Source organism: Mytilus trossulus, chromosome 7 (assembly GCF_036588685.1).
Source record: "Mytilus trossulus isolate FHL-02 chromosome 7, PNRI_Mtr1.1.1.hap1, whole genome shotgun sequence".
Classification (NCBI taxonomy): Eukaryota; Metazoa; Mollusca; class Bivalvia; order Mytilida; family Mytilidae; genus Mytilus; species Mytilus trossulus.
The window spans coordinates 36,758,370-36,783,256 of NC_086379.1; the positions used below are offsets into that span (position 1 = coordinate 36,758,370).

General features: G+C 32.4%; 1 protein-coding gene across 1 annotated transcript; it reads right to left on the reverse strand.

The window, feature by feature from the left end:
- Window positions 1-5,967: 5,967 nt before the first annotated feature.
- On the reverse strand, window positions 5,968-24,881 carry LOC134725017 (thymidine kinase, cytosolic-like). Its single transcript, XM_063588472.1, has 7 exons — window positions 24,639-24,881; window positions 13,390-13,421; window positions 13,097-13,210; window positions 11,727-11,820; window positions 11,089-11,178; window positions 10,364-10,483; window positions 5,968-6,354 (listed from the first exon to the last, which is right to left on the reverse strand). The coding sequence occupies exons 1-7, from the start codon at window positions 24,702-24,704 to the stop codon at window positions 6,187-6,189; spliced, it is 684 nt and encodes a 227-aa protein (XP_063444542.1). The 5' UTR covers window positions 24,705-24,881; the 3' UTR covers window positions 5,968-6,186.
- Window positions 24,882-24,887: the final 6 nt, after the last annotated feature.

Consider the following 24,887-nt stretch of genomic DNA (forward strand, 5'->3'; position numbering starts at 1 on the left):
TTTTGGAAGTTTTGGTCCCAACAGTTAAGGAAAAAGGGGCCCAAAGGGTCCAAAATTAAACTTTGTTTGATTTCATCAAAATTGAATAATTGGGGTTCTTTAATATGCCGAATCTAACTGTGTATGTAGATTCTTAATTTTTGGTCCCGTTTTCAAATTGGTCTACATTAAGGTCCAAAGGGTCCAAAATTAAACTTAGTTTGATTTTAACAAAAATTGAAACCTTGGGGTTCTTTGATATGCTGAATCTAAAAATGTACTTAGATTTTTGATTATTGGCCCAGTTTTCAAGTTGGCCCAAATCGGGGTCCAAAATTAAATATTGTTTGATTTCATCAAAAATTGAATAATTTGGGTTCTTTGATATGCCAAATCTAACTGTGTATGTAGATTCTTAATTTTTGGTCCAGTTTTAAAATTGGTCTAAATTAAAGTGCAAAGGGTCCAAAATTAAACTAAGTTTGATTTTAACAAAAATTAAATTCTTGGGCCTCTTTGATATGCTGAATCTAAACATGTACTTAGATTTTTGATTATGGGCCCAGTTTTCAAGTTGGTCCAAATCAGGATCTAAAATTATTATATTAAGTATTGTGCAATAGCAAGTCTTTTCAATTGCACAGTATTGTGCAATGGCAAGAAATATCTAATTTCACAATATTGTGAAATAGCAAATTTATTTTTAATTAAGAGTTATCTTTCTTTGTCCAGTATAGTAAGCAAGAAATATCTGCAAGAATTTTTTTTAATTGGAGTTATCTTTCTTTGTCCAGAATCAACTTAAATCTTTGTTATATACAATATACAATGTATATTAACTTTTTACTACCAACTGATAAATTTAAATAATCTTTACCATTCAGTGATAACAAGCAGTTTTTTTACATCATGTATTTAAATGAGTAGTAATTGTTGCAAACTCCATTAGAATATTTTAATTGAAATTAGTTTTGGAATAAGGGAAAGGGGGATGTGAATAAAAAATTGGGTTAAATTTTTCTCATTTGAAATTTCATAAATTAAAAAAAAATTTCTTCAAACATTTTTTTGAGAGGATTAATATTCAACAGCATAGTGAATTGCTCTAAGAGAAAACAAAAATTTTAAGTTCATTTGAATACATTCATTCTGTGTCAGAAACCTATGCTGTGTCAACTATTTAATCACAATCCAAATTTAGAGCTGAATCCAGCTTGAATGTTGTGTCCATACTTGCCCCAACCGTTCAGGGTTCAACCTCTGCGGTCGTATAAAGCTACGCCCTGCGGAGCATCTGGTTACAACTTATATTAATCCCTTTCCACTTTGCGGGTGCGAGTACTGCCTTGTAGCGGCATTAGCCTACTCTTTTTCGAAATCTACAAGGGTGTCTTTAACGTGCAAGAGATATGGCTCTCTCTTAACACGGGTCAGCCATTTATCGTCCCGTCCGACGGACTATCATCATTTCCTCAAGACCATAATCGCAAATGGTGTCAAGGGAGAGCAGAAAATTGAGTTCCTGAAATTTTCATCCCAAACGGGAATCGAACCAGGAACCTTTGTGTTAGTAGTCCGATGCACTAACCACTACACCACGGCTCTCTAATTAATAATAGTTAAATAAAGGAAAAGGATAATACTTTCAAATTCAAGGTATCACAAAGGATTCTTCGCCTGTTACTCTTATTTTACATTAAAAACCCAAATTTAGATGAAAAGGCTATGTAAGGTATCTATATACAAAGTAGGTTTCTACGAGCTCTTTCACTTTCAAAAAATTAAATCTTTTAAGTAGATAGTTAAAGCCGCAGCCACCAGACCACTATCCCTATGTTGAGGTTTCTTTGACAGAGGTGACATGCTCAACAAAAATCTTTGAATAGTCGCCTATCTATAGTTAAGGACTTAATTGTTCTTTAAACATGTTTTGGGAATACTTTGTTGTAGGTTGCCGTCACCAAACTTCTTTTATTTTGAGGTTTCATGAAATATTGAAGCTTCCTAAGTACTTATCACATGATTGTACATAAATACTTCCAATGTTACTTTTAATTTGTGGTCCAATCAATCAGTATATAATTCCAATAAATATAAGTCAATCTATTGATGTATACATTTTATTGGCACTATTAAATATACAGATGAAGTACAAATATGAAATAAAACATAATTCAATACAAATGTGATAAAAAAAAAATAAAAGAACTGAAAACCATTTTTCACATAAAACATGTAAAGTAGGGTATAAAAAGATGTGAAAATACAAATTGTTCGAGATGGATAAAATGATGTGAAACAAAAATGTTCACTAAAACAAATGGCAGTTTCTTGCATACAAGAAGTTACCACTATAATAGAAGAAAACAGAAAAATAGACTGATGAATTGTTAAATGCAATATGAGTTATGACTAATATAGTACTGTAAATTCAGAAATTAATGCGAGGTTTTAATATTGCGAAAAATTTGACAGAGTTGTAAACGCAATAATTTAAACTTGCATTTTGAAATATTTTATAAGAATTAAACAGGATTTTTCTCAAAATCGTAAAAATTAAAATCGCATTTAAGTCTAAACTGTCAAAATCGCAATAATTTCTGAATTTACAGTATTACAATGCATGAAATACTTTCATAACAATGTTATTGGATGACTTTCAAATAATCACAGTACCTTTTTCAAAATGATTGATGTATTTACCTTATGTTGAGCAGTGTACATTTGTAACTCATTCATAAAAAAAACCAAAAACTGGAGATTGGTCTGTAACTTAGTTACTGCACAGAAGAAGGTTCAAAACGGGTCAGAGTATGAAAAATTTCTAAGCGCAGTGAATGGTGTGTATTGGCATCACATACATATCAAAATTATTCAATGGTTTTACTATAATGGCAATATATACAATGAAAAGCATAGTCAAAAGTTTACACAAGGAACAAATGCTGACTGTGTCAAAAAAGGTTCTCAAACATAAACACTGATACATGTATTCTTTATAAATATGACAAAACAGATATTTTTGGCTATTTGATCAATTTGACAACTAGGTGATGCGTCTATAAAACTTTGATGAACAGTCTAATAGCAATTGTCAAACTTAGATCTTTTTTAAACATTGCAAGTAGAAAATTACAAGCTACAAGTTATAAAATCACATCCATTATAACAATCTGTAAGGAAATTTATTTAGATAGCGACTCGTTCCACTATATATAGCCCCATATGGCAATGATGCAAAAACTTTATGAAATTAAAAGTTTTTATTTACTTCTCTGATTAAGAGCTTGGGGGTTCCTGGAAATCGTTACTCAGAGATTAAATGACTTAGATGAAGGTATAAGATACTAATGGTTGAAATACAAGTAATTGTCTACGTCATGTACTTAGGCACATAAGGTGGTATATGAACATAACAAATCTTATCCCTGAGTATAATATGCTATTCTAATGTGATGTGTTGCTGTCACCATATAAGTGAAGTGCACTATAATTTTCCATTGTTTATAATATGCTATTATAATATGAATTAATGCATTCATGTGAAATATTTAAATTAAGCATTACAACTTTAGGTTAGTATTCTAGAAATAGCATATGATGCAATAAATATTATTTTATAAATGCATTTTGCTTTTTTTTTCTAGCTGCCTTGAATTTTTTTCTTCAAGAAACATTTATTCATACAAGTCATGACAGTAGTAAAAAAAAAAAAAAAAAATCAGTAAAAGAAATTTCACTATCAGGTAAAATTGAATAACCAAACAAAAATCAAGAATAAAATGAATTCTTTTTAAAACTTGTATCATTAACAACTTCACATGAACTTAATTACAATACATGCATAAACTTTCATAATTTATAAATGAGTGGTCAGTATTTGCACATGATAAAACATTAGAGACATATTTCTAAATATCTAATACTCTCAATTCAACACAAAATTATTTACAACCTCAAATTATTAATTAAAGAAATTATAAGAGTGACTTCCATTTTTTATCAACACTTAGAAGGTACTTTTATACATGGGTATTGAATTTTCTTGCTTACTCAGGGACTAAACTTAACGCTCGCCCGGGCGCCCGAGGCGACCAGATTTTCGGCTGGGCGAATATATTTAGTCATCATGGTCGCCCAGCTGGCGACTGTAAAAAAAATGAAGTAAATCCCATTTGTACCCTTTCCCCCGCGATATTAACAAAGACTGTTCCCAAAAGGAAACCTGTTTGTCTTATCAAAGCGATATAGAAATATAGAGTATTTCCGAAAACCAGTAGGTTATTTCTAATAACTGAACCCAGTCGAATAGCTATGTTTTCAATCCGGAGTCACGATGTTGCATATCTATACCTTCTTCTTTCCGCATGTTTTCTTAGTTCTGCTAAATTTTCTACGATAATTTCATTAATGAACAGTGTTTTCTATTTTACTGTTCAATAAGCATCGTGAAAGAGATGTTTTCTTATTGTCCTGTGAGTCATTACAAGCCTGTGTTAGACGGTAACTTGTCCCTGAATCGCTTTTTACAAAAATATTTAATAAAAAACGAAATTTAAAATCTCGTAAATAAAAATCCCAATATCTAGTTTGATATCCAATCTTCATTAAAAACTTATTGAAAAATATATTTTGATCATCACTATTAGAGGATGGCTTGGATTGAGATAATATTTAATGTTTAAAGAAAGAGCCATATTGTCTAAAGGTCAACAGGAAGTTGAAAATTTGAAGGGAGATAATTTTGATAGGAAACAACCTAAAATAAATATTGTCAAATCTTATGATACATTTCTGGTGGCAATAATTCAAATATTATATTGGTTACCACAGAAAACATTTTCAAGACTACAAGTAGGATTTCACAATAAGGCTTCATTAGAAAAAACTTTTGTTTCATACCATGAACATACATTTAAAGAAGAATCAAAGAAGTTTGTATTTGAACATATATGAAGACTACTTCCTGTTTTACTTCTTGTATGAATGATCCTCCTTACGTGGGAGCACTTAACAAATGTACAAGTTTGTTAACATAAACATCAAAATGATTTACTTTGCTTCATGGTATGATAATTTGATAAAAAAAAATCTGACTGGAACCAACATCAAGAACATATTAATTTCTGAATAAGGTTTAAATACAACTAATGTTCTCCAGCTGAGCCTATAGCTAGCAATATTCAAGGTAATTTATACAAAGTATCCTTACAATCCCGGTTATTGCGCTAAAGTGCCCTTTCAGAAAACTAGCACCCTTCTGCCCTGAGATTTAAGCTGGAACACTGTTAGTAAGTACAATGTATATACTAAGTAATTTTCAGTTTTGTTTTATTTAAGTATAAAGATTAGTGGGCTCCTAAAATTTTAAGCGGGCCCCTGAAAAAAATATCTTAGGGGCCCAGCTGGCCCCTAGAGAAAAACAGTTAAGTTTAGTCCCTGTTACTGTATGTTAAAAAGATAACTTAAAATGCACATATGATATTTCAGTGAATAGCAACTGAAGAGTTCTGTAGTAACTTAAATGCATAATAAAAAGGGAAATAACAATTGATTCAAATTGTAATTTGATATTGGTCCATAATAAAAAGGGAAATAACAATTAATTCAAATTGTAAGTTGATATTGGTCCATAATAAAAAGGGAAATAACAATTGATTCAAATTGTAAGTTGATATTGGTCCATAATAAAAAGGGAAATAACATTTGATTCAAATTATAAGTTGATATTGGTCCATAATAAAAAGGGAAATAACAATTGATTCAAATGTAAGTTGATATTGGTCCACAATAAAACTACAGGTCAATAATATCTCCTTTGCATATATAATTAAATAAATTAAATACTTATAATTGATAGCTTAACCTCCAAATCACCAGGTTTTTCAATTAATAATTGAATACTTCATAGTGAAATAGTTTAAAGGTTGATAAAAATAATCATTTGATTCAGGTTACATAACAAACAGGTCAAAATGGGGGGAAAAAGTATATTTTTTTTTATATCAGCTGAATTAAAAAAAATTGAAGCGTCTTTAAAAAATATTAGTAGTCAGACTTTTTATTAATACATAAATGTATATTGAATTAAAAGTTAGTTACAAATTGTTTTTTTAGGGATAACCTGTTACACAAGATTTTTTCTCTCAACCTTTTATCATTCACCCTGGAAAAGAGATCATGGAGAGTATTAACTCATAACAAACACTAACAATTTTTAACAGGAGAATTAAACAACTGTCTGTTGGCCATTGTTTTTGTTTCTTTGATACTGTTAAAAGGAGGTGTTTCGTGTTTTCTTGGTGACTTCAATGGTGATTTAAAGCAGGATCTACACACAGCAAGGTATTTGTCTGCTCCTCCAATTATTTCAACCTGTAGAAGAAAAACAAATTATTAAACAAAGACAATCAAAAGAACAAGGTAATTTTGCAAATAAAATAACTATAGATACTGTCAACTAAAAGATAATATTCACTAGAAGTATGGCAATTGAAGTCTGCAATATTTTCTCTTTTTTTTAGAAAACATGTACATGTATAAGAAATAACTTCTAGTAACATTTAGAATATAGAATTTAGAGTAAGATTAAGGCATGCTCAGATATGTTTAAGTACGCTTTTCCTAGCAATTCTCATTACTTGTATCACCAATTATCATGTTTAATTTATACATTACCACTTTTTTGTGTTTTTGTATACATGTTACATAATGGCATTTAAAGTACAGATCCGTATTTGTTAGCATGTCAGGCATGTCAGACCTATCAACATGAAATTTGATCTTTAAGGCTTGAATCTCAACACCACTATACAATGATATCTTTGTAGAGCAGACCAACCTATTCACAAAACTTCCCTTGGAATAGCCTTCACTGCATTTTGTGAAACTAAATCAATTCAATAGATTTTTAAATAGATGGTGAATACTATTTGAAGAGATTGTTGTTTGTATTAGAGCATCCAGTGGCAAATAGTTTGCACATATTGTTTTTATACCACCGCAAAATTTGAAAAAATTTCGTCATAAATTGCTATCACGTTGTTGTCGTCAACTGCGTCGTCGTCCAATTACTTTTAGTTTTCGCACTCTAACTTTAGTAAAAGTGAATAGAAATCTATGAAATGTTAACACAAGGTTTATGACCACAAAAGGAAGGTTGGGATTGATTTTGGGAGTTTTGGTCCCAACATTTTAGGAATTAGGGGCCAAAAAGGGCCCAAATAAGCATTTTCTTGGTTTTCGCACTATAACTTTAGTTTAAGTGAATAGAAATCTATGAAATTTTGACACAAGGTTTATGACCACAAAAGAAAGGTTGGGATTGATTTTGGGAGTTTTGATTCCAACAGTTTAGGAATAAGGGGCCAAAAAAGGGCCCAAATAAGCATTATTCTTGGTTTTCGCACAATAACTTTAGTACAAGTAAATAGAAATCTATGAAATTTAAACACACGATTTATGACCATAAAAGGAAGGTTTGTATTGATTTTCGGTGTTTTGGTCCCAACAGTTTAGGAATAAGGGGCCCAAAGGGTCCAAAATTAAACTTTGTTTGATTTCATCAAAAATTGAATAATTAGGGTTCTTTGATATGCCGAATCTAACTGTGTATGTAGATTCTTAATTTTTGGTCCCGTTTTCAAATTGGTCTACATTAAGGTCCAAAGGATTTTATATAATAAAACTGTGCTCTCTGTTTACTTTCACTTTTGCATACTGAATAAATTCATAGAACTTGATTTGCTTATATATCATAAAACATCTGGCATTTTAAACGCATTATCATTGAATCGGTTGGGTTCTTTGATATGCTGAATTTAACTAAAGGCTCCAAAGAGCCTGTGTCGCTCACCTTGGTCTATGTGAATATTAAACAAAGGACGCATTTGAATTCATGACAAAATTGTGTTTTGGTGATGGTGATGTGTTTGTATATCTCACTTTACTGAACATTATTGCTGCTTACAATCATTCTATCTATATTGAACTTGGCCTAAGAGCTTCAGTGGAAAATGTTAGTTAAAATTTACAAATTTTATGAAAATTGTTAAAAATTGACTATAAAGGGCAATAACTCCTTATGGGGTCAATTGACCATTTAGGTCATGTTGACTTATTTTTAGGTGTTACTTTGCTGTACATTGTTTCCCTTTACAGTTTATCTCTGCTGTACATTGTTTCCCTTTACAGTTTATCTCTATCTATAATAATATTCAAGATAATAACAAAAAACGGCAAAATTTCCTTAAAATGACTAATTCAGGGGCAGCAACCTAACAGCAGTTTGTCCAATCCATCTGAAAATTTCAATGGCAAATAGATCTTGACCTGATTAACAATTTTACTCCCTGTTAGATTTGCTCTAAATGCTTTGGGTTTTGAGTTATAAGCCAAAAACTGCATTTTACCCCTATGTTCTATTTTTAGCCATGGCGGCCATCTTTGTTGGTTGGCCGGGTCACGCCACACAATTTTTAAACTAGATACCCCAATGATGATTGCGGCCAAGTTTGTTTAAATTTGGCCTGGTAGTTTCAGAGGAGAAGATTTTTGTAAAAGATTACCAAGATTTACGAAAAATGGTTAAAAATTGACTATAAAGGACAATAACTCCTAAAGTGGTCAACTGACCATTTTGGTTATGTTGACTTATTTGTAGATTTTACTTGGCTGAACATTATTGCTGTTCACAGTTTATCTCTATCTATAATAATATTCAAGATAATAACAAAAAACAGCAAAATTTCCCTAAAATTACCAATTCAGGGGCAGCAACCCAACAACAGGTTGTCCGATTCCTCTGAAAATTTCAGGGCAGTTAGATCTTGACCTGATGAACATTTTTACCCAACGTTAGATTTGCTCTAAATGCTTTGGTTTTTGAGTTATAAGCCAAAAACTGCATTTTACCCCTATGTTCTATTTTTAGCCGTGGCGGCCATCTTGGTTGGTTGGCGGGGTCACCGGACACAATTTTTAAACTAGATACCCCAATGATGATTATGGCCAAGTTTGGATTAATTTGGCCCAGCAGTTTCAGAGGAGAAGATTTTTGTAAAAGTTAACGACGACGGACGCAGGACGCCGCCGGACGCCAAGTGATGAGATAAGCTCACTTGGCCCTTCGGGCCAGGTGAGCTGAAAATGTACTAAGAGTTTGATTTTGACAAAAATTGAATCGGTTGGGTTCTTTGATATGCTTAATTTAAAAATGTACTAAGATTTTTATATATTGGCCCAGTTTTCAAGTTGGTCCAAATCGGGGTCCAAAATTAAACTTTGTTTGATTTCATCAAAAATTTATTAAATGGGGTTATTTGATATGCCAAATCTAACTGTGTATGTAGATTCTTCATTTTTGGTCCTGTTTTCAAATTGGTCTACATTAAAGTCCAAAGGGTCCAAAATTAAACTTAGTTTGATTTTAACAAAAATTTAATTCTTGGGGTTCTTTGATATGCTGAATCCAAACATGTACTTAGATTTTTTATTATGGGCCCAGTTTTCAAGTTGGTTCAACTCAGGATCTAAAATTATTATATTAAGTATTGTGCATTAGCAAGAAATTTTCAATTGCACAGTACTCAGCAATAACAAGAAATCTTCAATTGCACAGTATTGTGCAATAGCAAGAAATTTTCAATTGCACAGTATTGCACAATAGCAAGATATCTTAAATTGCACAATATTGTGCAATAGCAAGAAATATCTAATTGCACAATATTGTGCAATAGCAAGAAATTTCAATTGGAGTTATCTTTCTTTGTCCTGAATAGTAGTTGAATCAACTTAAATCAATGTTTTATACAATATACAATGTATATTACTCTTACTACCAACTGATAAATTAAAACAATCTTTACCATTCAGTGATAACAAGCACTTTTTTTACATTTTGATATTTTATGATGTATTTAAATGAGTGATTATTGTTGCAAACTCCATTAGAAATTTGAATTGAGGTCGGTTTTGGAATAAAGGTTAGGTGGATGTGAAAAAAAAAATTGGGGAGGGGCGGGGGGTCAATTTTTCTCATTTGAAATTTCATAAATAAAAAGAAAATTTTTCAACCATTTTTTTGAGAGGATTAAATATTCAACAGCATAGTGAATTGCTCAAAGGCAAAACAAAAATTTTAAGTTCATTAGACCACATTCATTCTGTGTCAGAAACCTATGCTGTGTCAACTATTTAATCACAATCCAAATTTAGAGCTGAATCCAGCTTGAATGTTGTGTCCATACTTGCCCCAACCCTTCAGGGTTCAATCTCTGCGGTCTTATAAAGCTGCGCCCTGCGGAGCATCTGGTTAATAATGAAAGCCTAATTTGTATTTTAGATGTCACAATATCAAGAAGATTTTTGTGCAAGGTCTACTTACTGCAGTTTCTTGGCCTTTCCTCTTTGTAAAAGACCCTTCATTATTGCAACCCATACAAACAGACGTCAATTTGATTACATTCTCTGCTAAAGGTACTAGATTTAAGATGTTTCCAAATCCCTAAAAAAAATCAAGTTTATTATAACTGGAGTCTCTTAAGAGCCTGTGTTGCTCACATTGTCAATGTGCATATTAAACAAAGGACACAGATGGATTCATGACAAAGTTGTGTTTTGGTGATGGTGATGTGTTTGCTGAACGTTCTTGTTACTTACAATTACCTTCATCTATAATAAACTTTGCCCAATAGTATCAGAGGAAATTATTTTTTTTAAATTTACAAAAATTTACCAAATTACTGAAAATTATTAAAAATTGACTATAAATGGAAATAAATCCTTAATTAATTAATTAAGGGGTCAACTGACCATTTTGGTCATGTTGACTTATTTGTAGAATTTACTTTGCTGAACATTATTGCTGTTTACAGTTTATATCTATCTATAATAGTATTCAAGATAATAACCAAAAACTACTAAGATTCTGAACTTCATTGAAACAGCAGAATAAAACTATTTTTCTTCTACTATTTGATTTGGTGAGAATAAAATATATTTTGTACAGGCCATTTTTTTTTTTTAGAAAAAAAGCATGTTGCCACAAAATGTTGTAATGAATGTTTCAATCTATGTTTCTAGTTTTGTTTTATAATTTCTACTACTGACCTTCTTCTGAAAAGTTCCATCTAAAGCTGCTACTATAACAGTTTTACCTCTCTCTGCCATCTCATCACTAAAACTCACAACGTCTGGGAACTGCAAATAAAAGAAAAGATAATGACACAGTGTTCATATAAATCACAAGAATGGCTGCAGTGTAAAAATTATTCATAAAAGATATTGAATTCTATATTGTTCAAGAACTTCAAGATTTTTTTCTGAGACATTCAAGAGTTGTTAAATATTTCTGATTTCATTTGTATATTTTTAAAGCACATTACAATGAGATATGTGGCTTCTGGAGCCTACTAGTGAACTGTAATAATATCAATAATCTCATAAATTACTGATCATGAGGAAAATATATTAGTCAGGGGAATGAACAGCCAATATGGAATCCCAAGCTCTCTGCACTTTCAAAGAAAATGGTGAAATGAATGATTCAGTTCCCATGCCTTAGGAAACATGAACATTTGTCCATTTGGGGAAATACATATTTCCATGTGACAATGCATTCTGGAACTTTTTAGGTAAATTTTCCTGCCAAAAAAAATTTATCATGTCTTCCTTTGGCAAGGAAGTATAAGTAATTGTCATTAATATTTGTTCTGGCAGTGAATATGTTCAAGGGTCACTATACTTACAAATTGCCCTTCATCCACACCAATGACTTCAAAGTTCTCAGCCATAACTAAAACATCATCTAACTTTTCTGCTGGTACTGCTGGCAATGTTTGTCTATCAAAGTATCAAAATAAATATTACTAAATTCATTCTGAAATATTTTATATTTGTATCATAATACTGTACTGTGAATTACTTATATCTGACAAATTTTAACATTTTTCTCATAATTGCTTATAAATTAGTCATTTAATACCAATAATCTGCTATTTTCCTAATTTTGTTTCTGATCTTTTTTTGTAACCATGCATAATTAATAATTTTATATCTTTATGTTTATTTCTATAGCGAAACTTTAATCTTTCATATTTCCAACACTTTAAATTGTCTCTGTAAAAAAAAGTTCCATGGCCTAACAGGACACTATGTCCATGTTTTTATATAAATATATATAATTTAAATGTTTACATTGTAATAAACATGCATACTAAGTTTTTAGCTTATGCAACCACATATTCTTATGGTAAACGCCCTTCTTTATTATTATCTTTTAATTGTTAAAATTGTCAACCATATGCAGTCTTCACGCTGAGTGGCAGCCCGGGCAAGTAAAATTGCTCTCGGGCCCGTAAAAATCATATCTACAGGCCAACAGAATCTAACTAATAAATTTTTAAAAATTGAGCTCTGGGCCTGTAGATTTAAAAGTTTGTCGTGAAGACTGCATATATGTATTTATTACTTTATAGAAAGACTACAATTTATCTCAGGATTTAATTATTGATTTTCCTTGTTTTATTTTGGTATTTTTAATCATTCAAAATTACGTACAAGTTTATTTATTCTGCATTCAGTGAGATCTTATTTAGTCCGTGTAAACCTTCACAGTTTACTCTACTTGCCAAGTAACTGTGTAAGATTTACTCAACTTACCTGGGTAAATACTCCAAGATTTACTATACTTACCTGGGTAAATACTCCAAGATTTACTCAACTTACCTGGGTAAATACTCCAAGATTTACTTAACTTACCTGTGTAAATACTCAAGATTTAATTAACCTCGCCACATTATTTATGTATGTGCCTGTCCCAAGTCAGGAGCCTGTAATTCAGTGGTTGTCGTTTTATTTACGTGTTACATATTTGTTTTTTGTTCATTTTTTTACATAAATAAGGCCGTTAGTTTTCTTGTTTGAATTGTTTTATCAGGGCCTTTAATAGCTGACTATGCGGTATGGGCTTTGCTCATTGTTAAAGGCCGTACGGTGACCTATAGTTGTTAATGTTTGTGTCATTTTGGTCTTTTGTGGATAGTTGCCTCCTTGGCGGTCATACCACATCTTCTTTTTTATATTATCTAGCTAAATGTGCAAGATTTACAAAACTTACTTGTCATGTGTAGCTATCCCTTCTTTGTCATATCTGTCATCTTTTGAGTATTTAATTACCAAACATTTATAATTGGCTATCTGGTATCTTTTCATTCTTCTCATCAATTCTGTCCTAAAATATATACAAACAAAAATACTAGCTAAAAAGTCCATTGTATTGTACTTGATAATTTTTGAAAATTTAAGTGAATTGACTATTAAGTTGTTAATTTTTTTTTAATTAAAAGTCATTTTGCATCTGTTATGGGCTACAAAAAAGTTAACTTCTTATTTCTATAAAATTGTACTTACGTTTTACCAGAAAACATAGGACCGAAAATCACCTGGAAAACAATAAAAAAAAATCAACATTGCACTATTTATGTTATATTATGATGCTAATTGTAAGAAATTATGTATACCCTAGACATTATTCAGAGCTCCAGATAAGAATTCACAAATTGGGGTTTTTACCCACCATTTTCTTATATAATTGGGTGATAAAGTTTTTTAATTGCATTATCAATTCCAATTCACCCCTCAAGTTGATACCAAATTGGGTTTTTCACCACCAATCTCCTTAATGTATTGGGTTTTTTCATCATCACAATATTGATATAATATCATCCCCAGATTTTTTCCATCTTAAATATGTTTCTTTCTTTGTTTAGCTGTTTTATTTGGTTTAGGGTAAGGGTTAGGGTTAGTTGGTTTATTCACTGAGGAGCAATTGTAGGATTAATTTGTGTCCCCTTTCAAACCTTCAGCCATTTTAAATTTGTATTTTCTCACACAAACAGATATGTGTATTCACAGGCACTTGTCTTATACCTTTATATAATAAATTGTGAGAACAGAGCCTGTGTGTGTATTCGTTAACTAACCGTAAAATGAAAAAAAAAATAGTATAAAAACTCTAATTATACTTGAATGTTTTAGTTTTATTCAATTTACATAAATCTGGGTTTAGTTGTCTTCTATTAGAAATTTTGGTTTCTGATGCTATATCATGTCATAATTGATTTGGCCATTTCACTTTTTCCAACTGATTTAGTTTTTGACGAAACCCCGTGTTTATTAGCAATGTTCTTGTTCTCGTTAAGGTACGCACACACGCCTGTGCGTTCGATGGACGCTTCCTAAAAACACTGGCTGAGTTTTGTTATCATCATAACTTTCCCTCAGCTTTTCAAAAGAAGCAGAAAACATGCTTCTGTTCAATATTTTTACCGGACATTCACTTTCGTTTTAATTCAATGTATGTTATGATAAATCCCGAGCAATGCGAAAAAAATATGACTACATGACACACGCTAATTGGATAAACGTCAAGAAGATCGAAATGTTTTCAAAAACATGTGTACCTATTGAGCAAGGGAAAATGCCAACAGGGACCCATTTTAGCTGCTTGATGCAGGGATCTATTTTTAGAACGAAAGGAAATTTCCAATTATAAATATTATAAAAATAGATTTACGCGACGACTGTAAACAGATAAGGGTAAATAACGCAAACGGTAGCCAATAAAAGGGTTGAGAACTCATGGTTTTGGTATATAATTGGGTTTTCCTTTGAATTAATTGGGTTATTGAACCCTGCAATGGGCAATTGTATTGGGTTTTTTATTATTTGTATTGGGTGATCACGCAAATACGCAGCTTATCTGGAGCTCTGTTATTTATGTACTGCAGTTAATACCATTCCAAATCAGTATATAGGTAAGATTTAGAAGATATGTACATGAATGCATAATCCATTACAAAGTTTCAACCTAGAAGAAGGTAAGATTAATATATTTCTCAGTATTATTTTTTTTTTAAAGAAATGCAAATATTTGAATGTTTGAAGAGGTATTTTTTTAATTTTTTGATAGAATCTGACAGGTACATGTAAACAGGTTGGAGACAAACCACCAAATGGGGAACTGTTCCCCAAATGAGTAACAATCCCTCATTTGAGTTATCATTTTGTAGTGCTTAAGGTGGTACCTAACACTACAGGGAGATAACTCTGTAAAATCAGCAAAACGTTTTAATTACGTTGTGTTGTTCAGGTAATATTAAGCTTCTCAATGATCAAAATAAGTGTTTGTCAAAGTGCTATATAACCAGTGTAATTTTTCTGATTAAATGGTTGGTTAAAATTTTTTGAAATTTTTATATTTTTGCCTTATGTAATTATATTTAGGACCTTTGTTTTTGGGTAAAAAAATAAATATACAAGTACATGTACAATGTATGATAAACTTTTACGCGTACTGATGTTGTGTATCATCTTAACAACATGTTTTATTGTTCTTTTATTTGTTTTTGTTCTATTATTAAGATTACTTTTACTGTTGAATGGTTTTATGTGATATCCGCTTGTAGTCCGGCGGCTACAAGCATATTTCAGACGAATTGTGCACATCCTGTTACAAGCATGAATTTTGGCATAGACCTTCCTCAACTATTACTCTTTTATTTCAGATAGGGAGGCATTTGAAAAAAATGTCTCACTTCCGGTAAAATTCAAAATGGCGGACGTCATACTTAAATCAGCCCAATATCGAAGGCTAGCGTGTAAAAATGTGTTATTATCATGCTACTATCATAATATTTGGTACAGACTTTTGTTTTTTACTACTTTTGGATAAATTAAATAGATTAGATGTCTTCAGAAACCCCACTTCCGGTTAAAATCCAATATGGCTGACATTGTACTTCAATAAGCTTATTTTTTAGGGAGGGTAACTGAAATGTGTTTTAACGTATTGCAACTATCATTACATTGTGTATGAACCTTTCTTTGGTGTTTCTGATGGATACAATGCATAAGACATATGTCTTAAAAACCCTTTCTTTCGGTTATATCCAAAATGGCGGACAGAGAAACATCCTGTTACAAGCATGAATTTTGGCATAGACCTTCCTCAACTATTACTCTTTTATTTCAGATAGGGAGGCATTTGAAAAAAATGTCTCACTTCCGGTAAAATCCAAAATGGCGGACGTCATACTTAAATCAGCCCAATATCGAAGGCTAGCGTGTAAAAATGTGTTATTATCATGCTACTATCATAATATTTGGTACAGACTTTTGTTTTTTACTACTTTTGGATAAATTAAATAGATTAGATGTCTTCAGAAACCCCACTTCCGGTTATCAATTTTTTATTCAAATTTTCATTTTTTTCAATATGTAAAGAAATAAATTTATTTTTTGCTGGTCATTAAACTTTTGGCTTAAAGTTATCCTCAAAACCACTTATTCTAGCATGTTGTAAATATTTAGATATACAGTTGACACTTCCGGTTAAAAATATGACGTAAATTTCAAAGATGAGTCCTCAATCTATTTCTTCGATTTAGAGTTTTGGATAGATTGATTAAAACAAAATAAAATCACTATAGTACTAAAAATTATTTAAAATTATAACTATTTGGCCAAGAATACATGTTTATTCACAGTCACCATGACATGCACACATCACAGTGCACGGGATACCCGATTTTCCACATTAAAAATGACCGCGGAATCCTTTCTTACATCCACAATGTATAAGCTTTTGACAAAATGATGAGGCCTCAAAAAGAGTTTTTCAAAAGTTATCCTCTTTGTCCCTGCCTGGAGTGGGTAGCATAAGAGCCAATCCTAAGCTCGTCTCCCTAAACACCTGGCTTAGTATATTGCATTATTTAGACTAGACCAAGTTGAGGGAATAGCCTCGAAACGCCGTCCCTGTTGCGCAAATAGTTATTTTCTTGCTTCGTTAACCATGTTATACCCATCTGCTAAGTTTGTGCGATCTTACAGTATAACCCCGGTGATTTAGTCTGATTAATCATCATTCTTTTTGTTAAAGTCACATCTTCAAATGCAATCAATGTCTCCCACATAGTCTCCCCCCCCTTTCAAGCAAAGAGAGAACCATATCACAACAGGTAAAGACATGGATAACAATTAGTGTTTCAGATCACTCAGATCACTCATTGCCTAGTGCATTTGAAAGACCATTGATAGATATTAATCCAAAGTATTTTGCCCTCCCAAACACAACGTCTACCCCTATGTCACGGAATAGCGAAACAGTAGTGACAACATCATCATTAACGACTGTTCGAATCATGACTCGTTTAAGTGCGTGTTTCACTGCATCAGACACATGCACCATGATTTTAGTGTCTGCCTCTAAATGTGAACTTGGTGCTGAACTTGAAATACATTACGTGGTGGATAAGATAGAATATCCTGACCATTTGTTGCTATAACTACCATACGCATCCAAGACTTCATCCACTCGTATTTCAGTTTCAAGGTATTTTATTTAGGTAAGGACATAATACCCAATCAGCATACTCAGTAGGCCGCAATTCACAATCGGAGAGCTGATTTCCAACATTTACAAAGACTGTGGTATTGTTTCTCACATCTTAACAAATTCTGCAAAAACACATATTTTCTTGCCTTGTTAACCTAATCTGTTTCTTTTTTTTATCTTCCAACAAAACCACGTATCGTTTTCAATGACATTAAACATCAAATCCATTTGGTGATGTTGGCTGGTCAATCATCATTCTAAATGCTATAGTCACATCTTCAAACTCCCTTAATGTCACCAACGCAGTTCCTTTTCCAGCGAACGTGTTATCTTTTAATGCCTAGTGCATTTGAAAGGTCATTGATTGATATATATCTTATACTTTTCCCCTTCTAAATGCAAACCAAAGTTTGTCTGCCCTATGTCACGGAATAGCGAAACAGCAATGCCATCAGTATCGACTGTTTGAGTCATGACTCAGTTAAGTCTATGTTTCACTGCATCAGACACATCTATCTTGATTCTAGTGTCAGTCTCTTCGTGTAAACATGGTGCTAAACTTGAAACATCATCAAGTGTTGGATAACACTAAACATCCTGAGCATTTGTTGCTTCAACTACCTTGTACTCAAAATTGTATTGAGCAAGCTCCTGTGAATGAAAACTTAAAAGTTCTTTCTTACTGTCGTCATCTCTCAGAAAACTTTCCCATCTTTGAGGATGTTTTTAATCATGGGTTCGTCTGTGTATTCCCTTTCCCCTAAATGTTGCCCTTGCTTCTTTTAGCAGCTTTCAAACTACCAGTATTTCGCTATTCCGTGACAAAGGGGCAGACGAACTATTGATTGTATTTGGGGAGGCAAAAATCTTTGGATTGATATCTATCAATGGCCTTTCAAATGCACTAGGCAATGAGTGATCACACACTTTTATTTCTGACCAATACCTTATGACGGGTTGTGATACTGTTCTCTCTTTGCTTGAAAAGGGAAAAAAAAGACTGCGTGGGAGACATTAATGGTATTTGAAGATGTGACTTTAACATAAAGAATGACGATTGATCAGCCTAAATCACCGGGGTTGTACTGTACAAACTTATCAGATCTAACATGATTAACGAACCAAGAAAGTCAATTTTTGCACAAAAGGGAAATCTCATTTTAAGTGAGGCTATTCCAACGACTTGTTCTAGTCTTTTCAAGCATGTAAAACGTGTAATATACTAATGCAGGTGTTTAGTGAGACGATCTTTGGATTGACTCTTATGCTACATAGTCTTGTCACTAATGGATTGCGAAGGGACAAAGAGGGTCCCTTTAAAAAAAACTCTTTCTGAGACCTCATCATTTTTTCAGAAGCTTGTACATTATGGATGTAAGAAAGGATGCCGCGGTTATTTTTAATGTGTAAAATCGGGTCTCCCGTGCACTGCCTTGTGTGCATGTGGTGGTGACTGTGAATAAGCATGTATTCTTGGCCAAATAGAAGTAGTATTAAATATTTTTTAGTACTATAGTGATTTTATTTTGTTTAAATCAATCTATCCAAAACTCTACATCGAAGAAATAGATTGAGGACTCATCTTTAAAATTTACGTCATATTTTTACCGGAAGTGTCAACTTTATATCTTAGCATTTACAACATGCTAAAATAAGTGGTTTTGGGGATAACTTAAAGCCAAAAGTTTAATGACCAGCACAAAATAAAATCATTTTCTTTACATTTTGAAAAAAGTTGAAAATTTGAATAAAAAATTGATATTTCTCTGTCCGCCATTTTGGATACTTCCGGAAGTAAGGGTTTTTAAGACATATGTCTTATACATTGTCTCCATCAGAAGCACCAAAGAAAGGTTCATACACAATGTAATTATAGTAGCAATACGTTAAAACACATTTCAATTACCCTCCCTAAAAAATAAGCTTATTTAAGTACAATGTCCGCCATATTGGATTTTAACCGGAAGTGGGGTTTCTGAAGACATCTAATCTATTTAATTTATCCAAAAGTAGTAAAAAACAAAGGGCTGTACCAAATATTATGATAGTAGCATGATAATAGGACATTTTTACACGCTAGCCTTCGATATTGGGCTGATTTAAGTATAACGTCCGCCATTTTGGATTTTACCGGAAGTGAGACATTTTTTTCAAATGCCTCCCTATCTGAAATAAAAGAGTAATAGTTGAGGAAGATCTATGCCAAATTTCATGCTTGTAACAGGATGTGCACAATTTTTTACAAAGCCGCCGGACTATTGACGTGGCTCGGTACTTATACATTTTGTCAATGTGTTTGTATTGGCTTTCATTTTTTGGTGATTTGTTTTGTATATGTGACTCTTTGTATTTCTTTTGTGCTTATAACGTGACTCTGTACTTTAAAAGATCCCGTCAGTATGATATTTGTCTATAATATGTCATTATGATATATCTCTATGATGAATTACTATATACGTTGAACCACAAACGTCAAAATCAATCAATGGCGTAGTGGAATTAACAATTTTTGGATTCTCATAAATTCTATGTATAACTTTTGGGCTAGTTTGAATCTCGGTCTATTTCTGTAATTTATTCTTACATACTTTTTGTTTTTTAACCCTGTATGCGTACATTGCCTATGTAAATTTTAAAATTGTTTGTATGCACATTGAACGACAAATTTATGTGACGTATATAATTTTTCTGATGTCAGACAAGTAAATCAATCCATGTGTTCGTAGATAGATGTTTTTGTGTCCTGTTAAATTGTTCCTTTTAAAAGTTTTGGATTCTCATAAATTCTATGTATAACTTTAGGACTAGTTTGAATCTCGGTCTATTTCGGTAATTTATGCTTACATACTTTTGATTTTTTAACCCTGTATGCGTACATTGCCTATGTAAATTTTAAAATTGTTTGTATGCACATTGAACGACAAATTTATGTGACGTATATAATTTTTCTGACGTCAGACACTCAAATCAATCCATGTGTTCGTAGATAGTAGATGTTTTTGTGTCCTGTTAAATTGTTCCTTTTAAAATTGTTATACGATGATGACTGATGTACCCATATTTTGACTATTTTATTTATTGTGACTGTTTATTTAACGCATCATGTAAATGTAGCGGAATTTGATGAGACTGTTATTAAAGTGAGAGGGTTAGCGCTATAGAACCAGGTTTAATCCACCATTTTCTACATTTGAAAATGCCTGTACCAAGTCAGGAATATGACAGTTCTTGTCCATTCGTTTTTGATGTGTTTTTTTTTGATTTTTTGGTTTTTGATTTTGCCATGTGATTATGGACTTTCCAAATTGATTTTCCTCTGAGTTCAGTATTTTTGTGATTTTACTTTTTACGCTACAGACTACAGTACAGATCAGAATTTAATCTACCTGCATTGAAAACATTCTATTTTAAAGTGAATTTCATCTCTCCTGTTAAAATATTTGAGGATTGTTTATTTCTCAGATGGATTTTTTTTTCAGGAATTAATTATACAGGTAGTTGTGCGTATATTAGAGGGTATAATTGTCCGTTAGCATCAGCCGTCAAATGTTCATTTTTCGGCTACTGATTGCATACATTGGTTAAAATTTTACATTGATTTGTCAAAATATCCTGGTAGTGATCAGTCAAGGGCCTCAAAGAATTGTTGTTAACGATAATTTTAGGAAAAAGTTAATGTGATTTGTGAAAATAATTTTTTTACTTATTATTTTTTTGTCCAAAAGAAAGTGTACATTTTATCATCATGCACCAAAAATTACCATTAATGTCATTAGGCCAACATTTGTATGCTGTTATTTGTGTCATGAAAATAAAATCATTATTACATCCTGCAGACTATAACACAGTTATATTAAATACTGTAACAGTAGTCTCAGTTGCATCACTCAGAAATAAAAAAATAAAAAAACTAGCAAACTGTATAATTATAATTTCCAACGGTTCGATAGTATAGTGGGAAATTATTGTAATAACGGTACTAGTGAATACTATTGATACGGGTACTTATGTACACGTATATACATACATGTATCACGTGATACTGATATTGAGCGGGAATATTTTCCCTTGTTGGTCACTTCTAGCCAAGCATCAGACTGGACAACAGTGAAATATGACGGACCCCGGTTTAGATAATTCCGTAAAGCAAGTTATTGTCCAAGAAGTACAAAATGCAGTATCTGCTTCACAACAAGATACCCTTAACCAAATCACCGCTTTGATAGATAACAGGCTATCCACTTTCCAGGGAAATATCCAGCAATCTCAGCGAGATATCAGTCAATCCCAGATGTCCAAGATTGAAGAGACTTTGTCGGAGAACTATACTTTCCAACGGAAGGGGAACGAAAATCAGTACAAGCACGAGGTTAAAGTCCTGACGAAGTTAACGGAGGCAAAAGCACAGTTAGACGGACCTGATTTGTCCGTAGAATCCATTCATCAAGCTAGAGACAAGATTGTTGAAGGTATGGCCATTGTAAGAGACAGGCAGAAACTCGTTAAACTCGCTGATTCATCCGAATTGGGTTGGAGAGTCGTGAAGGAGTACACAACTAATCCAATTGCCGACGACTCCGAAGATGAAAAGAAGATGATAAGAGCGCAAAATAGAGCTGAACGTAGGAGCAAGTCAGACAAGCTTAAAAAGTCAACGAAGACGGTCAGGAAAGTGCCCTATTCCACCAAAGAGAGAGATCCAAACCCTACTTGGAGAACAGGGAGATGTTTTAATTGTGGCAACAAGGGCCATTGGGCGAATGATTGTCCTGAGAAGAAAGATAAGATAAGTATATTTAAAAATTTTGAATGTACTAATTTGTATTATAATATGAAAAAATGTTCTATTGGTCAAGCTGAAAATTCATTCAGTGCAAATGTAAACAAAGTAGAAGATAAACATACGATAGAAATTACTCAATCGAGACCAAGTGTCATTGGTGATCACTTTTTACTAGAAGTTGATATACCTGTCTCGCCAGTAGGTAAATTGAGGTCAAAATTACATGAATGGAAAACTATTACTACTAGTACACATATTATTGATGTTATTGAAAACGGGTATAAGTTACCGTTAAAAACGGAACCAGAGGTTACGCATTTGAAAAATAACAGATCATCTTTAAACAATGCAGAATTTGTTGTTGAAGAAATTCACAAGCCTCCCAAAAAAAAGGTTGCATTTCTGAGGTTTATTCGAAACCAACTGTAATAAATCCGCTTACAGTAGCATTTAATAAAAATAAACCAAGATTAGTACTAGATTGTAGGCATTTGAATCCACATCTGTTTAAATTTAGATACAAGTACGAGGATACTAAGATAGCAAGAGATCTCTTTCAAAAAGGAGATTACTTATTTAGTTTCGATATTAGATCTGCTTATCACCATTTGGATATCTCAGATATTCACAGAACTTTCTTAGGTTTTGCTTGGAATTTTGATGGTAATACAAGATATTTCGTTTTCAATGTTCTTCCTTTCGGTATATCAACTGCAGGGTACATATTTACAAAAGTACTTAGAGAAGTAGTTAAGCATTTGAGATCTGAAGGCAAAAGGATAATAATGTTTCTAGACGACGGGTTGGGTGGAGATAGCAATTTTGAAAAATGCATAGAGAGCAGTCGAATAGTTAAATATAAACTAGAAAATTTGGGTTTTTTGATTGCACATGAGAAGTGTTTTTGGTTACCAAGCCAGAGATTAAAATGGTTAGGGTATACTTGGGATACAAATATAGGTAAAATATTTGTTAATGAAGATAGAATTATGAAAACTGAGAAAAAGATTAGTTTTTTATTGGAAGAAACAAACGAAGGGGTAGAAATATTTGGATCTAGATTTTTAGCTAGCATTGTTGGTCAGTTGATATCTATGCAGATAGTCATTGGTGACTTAGTTAGATTGAACACTAGATACCTTTATGATTGTATCTTGGGTAGAGCAAGTTGGGATGCACCAGTCAAAATTTGCAAAAAAGCAATTAATGAAATACATTTTTGGTCTATTTCATTGCAAAAGCTCAATGATGCTGGAGTCGACATTTGTAAAGTCGATCAGTTTGATATTGTTGATATAGAAATGTTTTGTGACGCCTCAGATGTAGGCTTTGGTGGTTATTTAACCTCAGATTTGAATGCAAAACTTTTTTGCAAGGAAATGTCCGGTAACTGGACAGAACGAGAAAGGAACGAAAGTTCCACATGGCGCGAATTAGAATGCGTCAATAGGTTTGTACAAACTTTTGATAATACATTTAGTGACAAAACCGTCAAAATTTATACAGACAATCAAAACGTTCCTCACATATTAAGAGTTGGAAGTAAGAAACAGAAATTACAAGATATAGCTATTGACATTAAACAAACTTGTGTTGATAGCAATATAAACATAATCACACAATGGGTTCCGAGAGAGAACAACACACACGCAGACAAGCTCAGTCGACACACTGATCACGACGATTGGGCTATTCATTCTGATATATTTGATGAAATCAATAGCTTATGGGGTCCATATACAGTAGACAGATTCGCCACACACTATAATACACAGTGTGAACGATTTAACTCTAAAATATGGTATCCCGGTACAGAAGCAGTTGACGCATTTAGTCAAAACTGGAACACAGAAACAAATTGGTTAGTTCCACCACCATCACTCATTTCCATGGTCGTACGCAAAGTAGAAAACGACAAAGCCAACAGCACGCTTGTTATACCGGAATGGAAATCAGCTCCATTTTGGCCGTTGCTATTCGCATCGAACAATCTCACCAAATTTATTAAAGGCACAAAGTTTTTACCAAAACAAAACTCAGTCGTTAAAGGTAGCGGTAAAAATGGCGTATTTGGTGAACGTATTCTGAAATTTCATATGTTAGCAATCAAACTAGAATTTTAATGTAATCAATATTATTTGCAGGTTTAAGATTGGAACAAAACGTCCAGGCTGCCATAGACAACAGTGGGCTATCGGCTATATATAGTATTTTAGTATTTATTGATATGCCTAGAAATAGTATTTAGTAAAGTTGATACACTTAGAATACAGAATACAGAAACATGGTTTTTAATACTATTCAGAAAATATGAAGTGGTCAACACCCAATTTGTAAATGTGGGATGAAACATAATTTGTGTGGTGACGATTTTGTATTTTGTCTTTGTTCCAACCTTCAAATTGTATAATCATAAAACGTAAACACTCTCAAAAAGATAAAATTCAGAGTCTAACAACACAAAAGTAGCATATTCACCTGTATTTGTCCTCTCGATGACTTGTTGAGTCTTGGGGAATTGAATATATGTCCAGTGGAACACATTTTCTAGCTTTTCTGGGAAAAAAATATTTTGCGAAGTTGATTTTGCCGCGAGTTAGCAAGCTTGAAATTGCCTCCAAAAATGACGTCATCAGTGTTTATGTTTAATTTATTTAATTATTTTTTATTATAAACTATAAATTCCAGAGTCGATTAAAAACAATAATGCATTCCAACTATTAGTTT

What these genes read in the sequence shown, in the direction of transcription:
- LOC134725017 (XM_063588472.1), bottom strand. Translation starts at nt 24,704, where the DNA reads ATGTGTTCCACTGGACATATATTCAATTCCCCAAGACTCAACAAGTCA. An exon ending in GTGTGGATGAAGGGCAATTT is followed by an intron (nt 11,179 to 11,726) that starts GTAAGTATAGTG and finishes TTTTATTTGCAG; the next exon opens with TTCCCAGACGTTGTGAGTTT. An exon ending in GGAAAGGCCAAGAAACTGCA is followed by an intron (nt 6,355 to 10,363) that starts GTAAGTAGACCT and finishes TTTCTTCTACAG; the next exon opens with GTTGAAATAATTGGAGGAGC.